General features: G+C 41.6%; 1 protein-coding gene across 1 annotated transcript in view; it reads left to right on the forward strand.

Annotated features, from left to right (window-relative positions):
- Nucleotides 1–10,878, forward strand: part of LOC117359259 (HEAT repeat-containing protein 3-like) — a 42,159-nt gene extending 31,281 nt beyond the window's left edge. The window contains exons 8-10 of the mRNA XM_033941712.1: nt 7,602–7,745; nt 7,832–8,008; nt 10,383–10,878. Of these exons, the coding sequence (XP_033797603.1) occupies nt 7,602–7,745; nt 7,832–8,008; nt 10,383–10,505 (444 nt within the window). The 3' untranslated portion in view covers nt 10,506–10,878. The remainder of the gene's footprint in view (nt 1–7,601; nt 7,746–7,831; nt 8,009–10,382) is intronic.
- The last annotated feature ends 650 nt before the right edge of the window (nt 10,879–11,528 follow it).

Raw genomic sequence — 11,528 nt, forward strand, 5'->3', positions numbered from 1 at the left:
CCATTACAAACTAGTTTAACAAAAGCAGCTTACTGGCTTAGGGAACATCATATGGTCCTTAACCCAGACAAAACCACCACATGCTGGATAACTGGTGCACAGCCCCCTCCATCACTGATACCAACCCTTTTCGATAAACCAATAAAAACCAGTCAATTCATTTTGTTATTTGGGAGTGATATTAGACTCAAATCTTTCATGTTCTGCACAGATATCTAATGTAGTAAAACTGGGCTTTTCTCTTCATAGGCTTCTTTTCTTTTTGTAGGCTTAGAGCAGTCTGAAATCTTATAACAGAAGAGTCACTACACACTATTTTATAAATTCCAGACTTGACTACTGTAATAAAACCTTTGTAGGCTTACCCAAATTCTAATTGAAATGCTTTAAACACTCCAAAATACTGTGATAAGAATATTATGTAATGCTAGATTCAGGATCTAGAAGCAGTGATGGAAGAAGAGGAGTTGGATATAATAGCGATCACGGAGACATGGTTCACGGAGAACCATGACTGGGATGTAGTTATACCGGGCTATAATCTGTTCAGAAAAGAAGGGGGAGTAGTGTTATATGTTAAAGATCATATTAAAGCCACACAATTGCAGGATCTTCAGGGCAAGGAAGAGGCACTATGGAGCAATTTGGAAAGAGGGCATGGTGAATATATTTGCATTGGGTGGTATACAGGCCTTATTCACAGACGGAAGAAGTAGATGGAGATTTAATAGTAGACATTCAGAATATATCTAAAAAAGGGGAAGTCTTGCTAATAGGTGATTTTAACATGCCGGATGTTGATTGGGGCATCCCTATTGCGGGGTCTTCTAGAAGTAGGGAGATCCTGGATTCTCTACAATGAGAACTGTTCCAGCAGTTGGTAATGAAACTCACGCTGGATGGGGTAATACTGGACTTAGTGCTTACAAACGGGGAAAGTGTTTCTGATGTTACAGTGGGTGATCATCTGGCATCCAGTGATCATTGCACGGTACGGTTTAATATTAAGATGGGTATAGAGGGCTCATTCAAAAGAAAGGTTCTAGACTTTTAAAAAAATTAACTTTGTTCGGATGGGGTTTACGTCAAGGAATTGTCTGGGTGGGAATGTCTGGAAGGAGTGGCAATGCGGTGGGCAAAACTGAAAGGAGCGATTGTAAGAGCAACAAACCTTTTTGTGAGGCAAGTAAGTAAAAGAGGAAAAGAAGGCCACTTTAGTTCTCAAAAGTAGTAGCTGAGAAGGTAAGGAATAAGAGGTTAGGTTTCATAAACTACAAAAGATCGTAGACAGGCAAAAATATCTGGAAAAGTTAAGAGAGGTTGGTCGTGTAGTTAGGAAAGCAAAGATGCAAATGGAAGAAAAAATAACTGACAAGGTAAAACGGGGAGACAAGACATTTTTTTTAGATATATCAGTAATAGGAAGAAGTGCAAAAATGGCATTGTGGGACTCAGCGATGAAGGGACCGAATTGCTTAAGAAATATGTGCCGGGAGCAGAACTGCAGAAGACAAATGTGAATAGGGATGGAGGAGTAATACTCTGATCGATTTTCAGAAAGTTGTGTTTGTGAGGAGCTAGCTAAAATAAAAGTAGACAAAGCGATGGGGCGGATGGTATACATCCAAAGATGCTGAAAGAACGGGAAGTTCTGGTAGCTCCGCTGACCTTTTTCAATGAGTCTAGAGTCGGGAGTGGTACCAGAGGACTGGAGAAGGGTGGATGTGGTCCCTCTTCAAGTGGAAGTAAGGAAAAAGTAGGGAATTACAGGCCAGTAAGTCTGGCTTCTGTGGTAAGCAAATTATTGGAAACACTTTTAAAACAGAGAATGGTCAAGTTTCTGGAATCATGTAGGTTACAGGACTGGAGGCAACATGGATTCACTAGAGGTCTTGTCAGACAAATCTGATCAATTTTTTTGACTGGGTGACCAGAGAATTGGATAGACGTGTGCTAGATGTGGTATGTTTAGATTTTAGCAAAGCCTTTGACAGTATTCCACACAGACGTCTAATAAATAAACTGAGTGCCCTTGGGATGGGTCAGGATCTGCTTGAGTGGAAGGTGGCAGAGGGTAGTGATCAATGGAGATCGATCTGAGGAAAGGGATGTTACCAATGGTGTGCCTCAAGGTTCTGTTCTGTTTTTTAACATTTTTATAAATGATGTTACTGAAGGGTTGTCGGGTAAGATTTGCCTCTTTGCAGATGATACCAAAATCTGCAATAGAGTAGACACACCGGATGGTGTGAATAACATGAAGAAAGACTTGGCGAAGCTTGAAGAATGGTCTGAAATTTGGCAGCTAAAATTTAATGCTAAGAAATACAAGGTCATGCATTTGGGCTGCAAAAACCTGAGGGAACGGTACAGTTTAGGGGGTGAAGAACTTATGTGCATGACAGAAGAGCAGGACTTTGGTGTGATTGTATGTGATGATCTTAAGGTGGCCAAACAGGTTGAAAAGGTGATGGCGAAAGCTAGAAGGATGCTAGGTTGCATAGGGAGAGGTTTGGCCAGTAGGAAAAGGGAGGTATTGATGCTTCTGTATAAGACTCTGGTGAGAATTCATTTGGAATATTGTGTACAATTCTGGAGGCCGCATCTTCAAAAAGATATAAAAAGGATGGAGTCGGTCCAGAGGAAGGCTACTAAAATGGTGTGTGGTCTTCGTGATAAGGCGTATGAGGACAGACTTAAAGATCTCAATCTGTATACTTTGGAGGAAAGGCGGGAGAGGGGAGATATGATAGTCGTTTAAATACCTACATAATATAAATGTGCATGAGTCGAGTCTCTTTCATTTGAAAGGAAACTCTGCAATGAGAGGGCATAGGATGAAGTTGAGAGGTGATAGGCTCCGGAGTAATCTGAGGAAATACCTTTTTATGGAAAGGCTGGTAGATGTGTGGAACAGTCTCCCAGAAGAGGTGATGGAAACAGAGACTGTCTCTGAATTCAAGAGGGCCTGGGATAGGCAGGTAGGATCTCTGAGAGAGAGGAAGAGATAATGGTTACTGCGGATGGGCAGATTAGATGGGTCATTTGGCCTTTATCTACTGACATATTTCTATGTTTCTAGATGGTACGATGATTTATCACCACTTCCAGTCTGACACCGTATTCAGTTCAGAATTCAAACTTAACTCGTAAGGTATTACAATTGAAAATCCCCAGTTACTTGGCCATAATGATTATTCTGTTTTCATCTACTTGTACCTCAGCATTATGGAACACGCTTTTTTTTTTTTTTTCTTCCAATTTTCTATACCGTTCTCCCAGGGGAGCTCAGAATGGTTTACATGAATTTATTCAGGTACTCAAGCGTTTTTCCCTGTCTGGCCCAGCAGGCTCACAATTTATCTAATGTACCTGGGGCAATGGGGGGATTAAGTAACTTACCTAGGGTCACAAGGAGCAGCATGGGTTTGAACCCACAACCTGTAGCTTTAATCACTGCGCCACACTCTCACACTGTGATCGGAACATTAAGAACATAAGCAATGCCTCTGCTGGGTCAGACCTGAGGTCCATCGTGCCCAGCAGTCCGCTCACGCGGCGGCCCAACATGTCATTCACTAAATTTCTCACTGCCTTAAAAACACATCTGTTTGAACAAGGACTTGCCCCTTGTTAATCTTTAAGTGACGGTAGTATCCAGGAACCCAGTCTTCCAGCATCAGGTTTTTAAATGTCTATATGTCTGTCCTATTTTTTTAATGGAGTTCAATTTAGATTTTTTTATTTTAACTAAATATTGTGAACCGCCTTGATTTGTGCTGCAACAAAGGCAGTATATCAAGTCTAATAAGCGATAAGTACAAGCTAGAAACTGAAGGCAAATATAAAATATACAAAACTATCACATTACTGTCAATGTAGCTCAAATTTGGGTGCTGAAGAATATGAGCACTGAATCCGCACCCAGTAGTGTAAGGGTGGGAGGGCAGACTGCCCTGGGCGCCAGCATCTCTCCTCCACTCCCCCTACAACCACCATATCTCTAGCTCTTCGTTGGCATTAGCAGCAGCTCCAACCTGCTGCTTGCGCCAGCCTCAGCGCTTCCCTGTGAAGTTACTTCTAGGTCCCATGATTAGGAAGTGACATCAAAGGGAGAGCTGGCGCGTGCAGCAAGTTGGAGATGCTGTTCGCACCGGGGAAGTGAAGAGGGAAGGGGAAGGGAAGAGGTGTGCTTACAACCGGGGGAGGGGGGGGCAGAGAAGAGGGCAAGGGGAGTGCCACTGCGCTAGGCACCTCCCACCCTCGCTATGCCAGTGTATGTACTTTTGCAGAGTAGCACTTAGTAACATTCAGATTTTTGCCAATTATTGCTGGTGATTGCACAAATTGGGTGCATGTCCAAATTTGCACATGCAAATTCGAGCACCATGTATAGAATCCAGGGAACAGTGTTCAAATCTAGATAGCTCCTTATAGAACTACCCCTTCCTTCCTCCTCAATGCTTATATTGCCTTTATGAAATACTCCAGAAATGACTCAATCCCCCTTCAGAGATCAGCCACCTGAATCAAGTGGCTGATCTCTGAAGGGGGATTGAGTCGTTTTCTGGAGGCTTTATAATTGATTGAATGCTTATAAAGAAAGTAAACAACATTTTTGAATCGGTGCGATATTGTCGCCTTTATGAAATAGGCACCTTTTTGAACTTCTAACATAGATAGATGTACTGTTATAAAATTATCCCTTCCAAGGCCAAGCAATTACATCAGCAAAAGAATTCCCAAGTGAACAACAAAGCGTCTTTCCTCATAAATGAGGTGCAAACACACACAGAGGAGTTGAAAAGAACTACATGAGCCACGCTTTGCATACTTTCACCACTTGTTAAAAATTGGGTTTAAAATTAACTGCCTTTCAGTAATCGGGTAAAATACAAGATTTTTTTAATGAAATAGAATAAATGGCAGATTTTAATGATAGGTTATGGGTAGCTCTGCAATGTAATGTGGAAGTTCTTTCAGATGTTGGGAGCAAATAACATCAGATGCTGGTGATTACTATTCTTTAGTCTTTTAATTTTGTTCTGTTTTCAAAGTGATTTTGTGTCAGTTCCTATGAAACATCACCAAGAATAATGCCAAGCTTGGTGTATACCCCTATCCTCCTCTGCAATAAAGATCAAGGCAAACACAGCCATAGCAGACAACCAAAGTTGTTGTTTTATCTGACTTAAACACCCCTTTTATTTCTAGCCATCCGCTTCGAACTTATGGTATAGCGGTATATAAGAAATAAAATTATTATTAGTCCACCTGACTCTCTTACAGACTTCTTGCTTTTGATGTGCTTTAAAAGGTTGCTACAGTTTGAGGCTATATTTATCAGAAGCAAAAACTATTTTTATAGCTTATTAATGCTTTTGCTTTTTACTGTGTCGGTGCTTTTGTTGTTTTCTCTTTACCTCTTTAGGATTTGCTTTCCATTTATCCATTTAGTTAGTTAGTTTTCTATCCTGTTCTTCAAAGGATGCCTTTTTGATATTGCATAGCTGCCTCTACAGCACCATTTAACAGTGTTGGCTGTCTTGGTGTGTTGACCTTATTTTAACCTATAGAATACATTTAAGAACATAAGAATTGCCGATGCTGGGTCAGACCAGTGGTCCATCGAGCCCAGCAGTCCGCTCACGCGGCAGCCCTCTGTTCAAAGACCAGCGCCCTAACTGAGACTAGCCCTACCTGCGTACGTTCTGGTTCAGCAGGAACTTGTCTAACTTTGTCTTGAATCCCTGGAGGGTGTTTTTCCCAATGACAGACTTCCAAGACTTTCTCAAAAGTACTATTTTCACATATCATGCAAAATTTTGGCCTTCGCAGTTTTGTCATTTTAGTTTCCTTTCTAACTTTCTCATTCTAATAAGTTAAATGTTAGTGCAATAGTTCTTTTTAAAGTAAACTTATAATAGACTGCTTAACTTTTATGTTGCAAGTATGCATATAAATTTAATTGGCTTTTAAAGGGAAAGTGTGCACATACTTCACTTCTGAAAATTACCTTACAGAAAATACACATATAGGGCTGGTTCCAACCTATGGACCAGGTAAGGCCCAAGGCACCGGCGATAAAGGGTGCCAATATCTTAGTCCAGTCTACCTTCAGACTTCTAGATGGATAGATGCTGGACTGGGATTTTGATACCCTTTATCGCTGGCATCCTATGCCAGTTCCTCACCTGGTCCTGGGGAGGGGGAGACTTGAGAGAAGGGGGAGATACCGGGTCACAGGTACGAGGAGGAGAGAGATACCAAATTGCATGGGGGTGCCAGTGCAAAAAATGGCACAGGATACCAAAGTCCCTTGAGCTGGCCCTGTACACATATTCATTTATCCTTGCTTTTTAGTGTGCACAGATTTCCAATTTATTTTCCAGATAAGAGGGTGATTAAAAAATTAAAGGCAATTGTTAAATTACACGATAACTGGAATAGAGCTAACGAAATGCAGCATATGTACTCTTACATTTCCTGTTGGGATAGTTCATCCACACACAGTGCAGCGCTTGGCCTTTAGTCCATGTGGTAGCCACAAGGTCAGAAACATGGACACTCCATTGCAAGATTGCATCATCAAAGAATAACGTGCCTTCTTTTGGCAGAGGGAGTGAAACCTGTGGAAATTCAGTCTGATATTGACTCAGTATGGACTTAGCACCATGAATCAGTGAAAGGTTTATGAGTGGGTCAAAAAGTTTAAAGTGGGAAGAACAGGTGTAACTGACAAAGGTCGTTCTGATCGCCCATCAATGTACACAAGAGCACATTGACAAGGTAGATGCCTTGATTAGAGAAGACTGATGGATAACAGTGTCTCAATTGGCTGCAAATTTGGTTATCGGTTTGGATCTGCATTTGCCTTAATGCATGATGACTTGGATACAAGAAAGTCTGTCTACATTGAGTTCCCAAACATCATACTGATCTGCACAAGCAACAGGGTGTGGAGGTTGCAACTCAATTCCTGAGATGGTATAAAGAAGTTGGTGTGAAGAAGATCAGAGTATTTTGGAGAGAATTGTTACTGGTGGTGAGATATGGTGCAACACTGTGACCCAGACAGCAAAAGACAAAGCATGATGAAGTAAAGGAAGCAGTGCTCACCTGGCTTTGGGAGCAGATGAAAAACTACCTCTCTGCAGGAATGCAGAAACTAGATGAACAATACAACGAATGTGTCGTCCTGCATGGGGACTATATGGAAAAGTGATATGTTCAATTGCTCACAATTACTTCTCTTAAAGGCGTTAAATGTATTTTGCCTTTGCTTTTTGATTTACCCTTATATTTTCTACAGTGTGTCATAAATGCTAAATTAGCCGCCTCTCTCTCTCCCACCCCCAGGAATACCTCAACTCAATTAGGGTAGACTTAAATGCTTGCAAATTGTATATTTATGCACATATAGTTCAGCCAATTAAAAAAAAAAATTTAATCGCCATATGTACTGTAAACAGATACTTATGAGTAGCTCTTAAAATGACTTAAATTTACATCATTAAATAGTTTTTTAAACTGGGACATTTTACTGCTAAAGCTCTACTTATGCTTTTAAAAATTAATACAGTGGGTTTTGTCTTTAACAGTGTATGACCCCTGAGCAGCTGATGAATCTGTGTGAAGCTGGCATTCGTTCTAGTAATATCAGTTTTAAAGTGAATGCTGTTGGCATACTGGGCATCACTGGAAGTGTGCTGGCAAAAGAAGCCGGCACAGTCAAAACAATTAAGGTATAACAGATGAGTTGCACACAAGAAAGTCTGTCATTCCTAGGACAATACACTCTTTAAGATCATTTTATTTTTACTAATTTCAGATGATTGGGAAGTTTCTTCTTGATGTTGCTACCAATGATTCTTCACTGGTGGTAGTTGGAGAAGCTCTGGATGCCCTCTTTGATGTCTTTGCAGATGGGAAGGAGGCTGAAGAGGCATCATTCCAGATTAAATTGCTACAAATGCTTAAGCATTTTCAACCAGTCTTCAAAGTGAAGGTAAACATTGGCATTCTTTACAAAATGTTCCTAAACATTAGCTCCTTTGAAACATAGAATTACAATTAAATTAGACCAATAAAACCCATCTACTTTGCCCAGTATGGTATTTTTTTCAGTGCCATTAGCCACAGTGGACTATTGCATTTCTCATTTTTTTTGAAAGTAAGGATCCTTTGTTTTGAAACCAGGCTGTCTTGAATTCCATTATTATCTTTCTTCTGTTGGCTGCTGCTCCATATATCTGCCTTTATATCTGTTTTTGTATTCAGATATTTGGGAAAGGGTGCATACATATGTATGTAAATAGAAACAGAGGGATATATAATGTACAATTTGTCAAAATACAAATTTTATTATGAGCATGCGCCAATAACGGTATAATCCTTTCTCACACCTCCTTCTTGACTTTAGAAGCATTCTAATGTATAATGAAATCATAGTTCTACAAAAGAGCAAAATGAAATTTTCAAATTCAAACCAATTCCAAACATTGATTTTGAAAGAAAAGAAAAACAGAGTGTTAAAGGAGTTTCTGCCATCTTCTCTGTGTGCAAACTTCCAGCGTGGAGATTGAGACCAAAGATGCAGAAAGGTCTGGGAGGCTTCAGTGTCAAAATATCAACCATGTGCCCCAGACCTGCTCCAGATTCGCCCCCATAATAATAATACTAATCGTAATGCAATTTTTCATATACACACCATTGCTAATAAAATTATATCGCAACTACAAAATTAAACTACACAAAGCACTCTGTATACAGAGAAAATATTAATTATAATTTATATTCTGTTTTTTTTTCAAAGAGGTCAAGGCAGGTGACTTTAAAATATGCAATGTCAACTCAGTAACAGCTACAGAAAAATAAACAAATATAGACAGCAGATATAAATTCTCAAAACTGACACATTTCGATCACTAAATTTGAAAATAAAATAATTTTCCCTACCTTTGGGGTCCTTTTACTAAGGCGTGCTAGCAGTTTTAGCGTGCACTATATGCTAACACGTCCATAGACTATAATGGACGCATTAGCATTTAGTACGCACTAGAACGGCTAGCGCCTTAGTAAAAGGACCCCTTTGTTAGGATGATTAGAAGAATAAAATCACCATTCTCAGTCTCTGGTTGCACTTCGTTCTGACTGTGCTCTTAACTGTGTTCCAGGGCCTTATCCATTGACTGTTTTTCTCTTCTTCACTTTCTGCCCTGCATCCATCTTTGGCATTAACTTTTAACATTCAACTTTTTTTCCATTTTTCTGCTTCTCATAAGCTATTTTTCCATGTCTTCCCTTCCCTTCCTATCTCTCTCCTCTCCCATGGTCTGGTGTCTTTCTCTCCTTTCCTCCATCTTCACAGTTCTCTGCACCTCTCATCCCTCACCCCCAACCCAAAGCCAAGGTTATCTCCCCTCTCCAGACCATGACCTTTTAATATCCCTCCCAACTTCATGATTCCCTCCCCCCCCCGGGCCCTATTGGTCTAGTGAAAGTCTTTGTGGCAAGAGCATGGCCCTCTTGCTCCTGCCTCCTTGAAGCTGCTTTCTAAAATGGCTGCTGTGGCAGCTCACAGTACTACAGGAAATGCTGTGATTTACTGTGACTTGGGGTGGCCCCAGCGGGGTTGTGAGGAATAGGACTCGTGGCCTAGCACATCTAAAATGGAGCAGTTTTTGTCACTGCACTTTGGTACTGCCCTAATCGGGTGGTTAGAGAATGGGGGGAGAGAAGTGGGAGAGAAAAGGAAAGAAGTGGGGAAATGAAATACGTTTTCCACTCCCAAAATCCTAATTTCCCACCCACACACCCAAACCAGTAAATGTATAATTAGGATAGTTTTCTTTCTAGGCACCCGAAATGTTACCAGATTTAAAATGTTTCTAATTTTCCATCCCTGTACAATGGAGCAGTGTAAGTAGGTGTGGGGAGGAGTTGTCAGACTACTAAAGGAGGAAGGAATTTGGGGAGAACGGTCATTGGCGAAAAGGAAGATATAAAATAAGAATAAAAAAAAAAAGCCAAGTAATTTTCAAAGCAGACTACATATATATTTTCACTTTGAAAGTGTAGCAAAGCCTGCATCGAGGAGGTGTGTGCATACCTTTTGCACACATACAAAATTACCCCTATATATTTTGTTAGTAAAATACAGAGCATGTGTATAAATGTAGCCATTTAACTCTAAAGTAAGGCTGTCAAAAGCAAAAAAAAGAAATAAATTTTATGAATCTGAGTGGTTACTTAACTTGTAAAACTCTTATGTATGGAAGAAAAATAATCATGGAACGGATCATAGACTTTTGGCAAATTTATAATTTGTCAGATTTTTACTTTTCTTTATATATTTTTTTTCATTCTTTGCTTTTGGGCAGATACGGAAAGAAGCCAAAGGGAACTATAGCTCAGAGCAGCTCTGTGTATTGGATAATGTGAAAATGAACTTGAGAAGATTCATAGCCTACCAAGAAACTGTGGAGAGAAAGCGGACTTTCTGAAAAGTCAACAAGACTGTATAAATTTTCTAATCTTAAATGTCATTTGATATTTGTTTTGAGGGATTTCTAGCTGTTTTATATATTTTGGATTGTTGCAATTTTTTAAAGCTGCTGTTGTGTTAGGGAGTGTGCTGAATGAGTGTAAAAAAAAAGTTTGAAATATTTGTCATAATCATGGAAAAAAAGTGGGAAGCTTGATGTAGTCCCCAGTTCCATCTGACTAAAAAGCTGACCAAACACCTATCTCTCTGTATTACCGTATTTTCACGTAGATAACGCGCACCCGTGTAAAACGCGCACACGGGTATAGCGCGCGGAAAACACAAATTTATGTACAGAAATTTTTATATACCGCGCACACCCGTATACCGCACATGCTGCCCGACTCTCCTTTCGCCCGCCCCGACTCTCCTCTGGCCACCCCGCCTCTCCTTTCGCCCGCCCCGACTCTCCCCTTCCCCTTGAAGTCCTGTCCCCACCCTGAAAACCTGATGCCCCCCCCGACGTCCAATTCACCCCAACGCAGGACCGCTCGCACCCCCACCCCGAAGGACCGCTCGCACGCACTTCCACCCGCACCCGCACCCCCACCCTGAAGGACCGCTCGCACCCCCACAGCCTCCCGACCCCCCCCCATCATGTAGAAGCTCCTACCGGTGTCCTGCTGCTTTCTCTTGGCGGTCCCGGCCCTTCCGTGAGCCCTGCGCCTGCGCTGCTTCCTCTTCTAGCGGTCGCCCTTTTTCTAACGTCAAGCACTCTTGCCCCAGCCAACCGCGGCACACCCGACACGATCGGGGCAAGAGGGAGCTCAAGCCCTCTTGCCCCCCCCCGACACGATCGGGCAAAAGGGAGCCCAAGCCCTCTTACCCCACCGACTCCCCAACTCCCCGACAATATCGGGCCAGGAGGGAGCCCAAACCCTCCTGGCCACGGCGACCCCCCTACCCCCACCCCGCACTACATTACGGGCAGGAGGGATCCCAGGCCCTCCTGCCCTCGACGCAAACCCCCCTCCCCCCCAAC

The sequence above is a fragment of the Geotrypetes seraphini genome, chromosome 4 (genome assembly GCF_902459505.1).
Source record: "Geotrypetes seraphini chromosome 4, aGeoSer1.1, whole genome shotgun sequence".
NCBI classification, from domain to species: domain Eukaryota; kingdom Metazoa; phylum Chordata; class Amphibia; order Gymnophiona; family Dermophiidae; genus Geotrypetes; species Geotrypetes seraphini.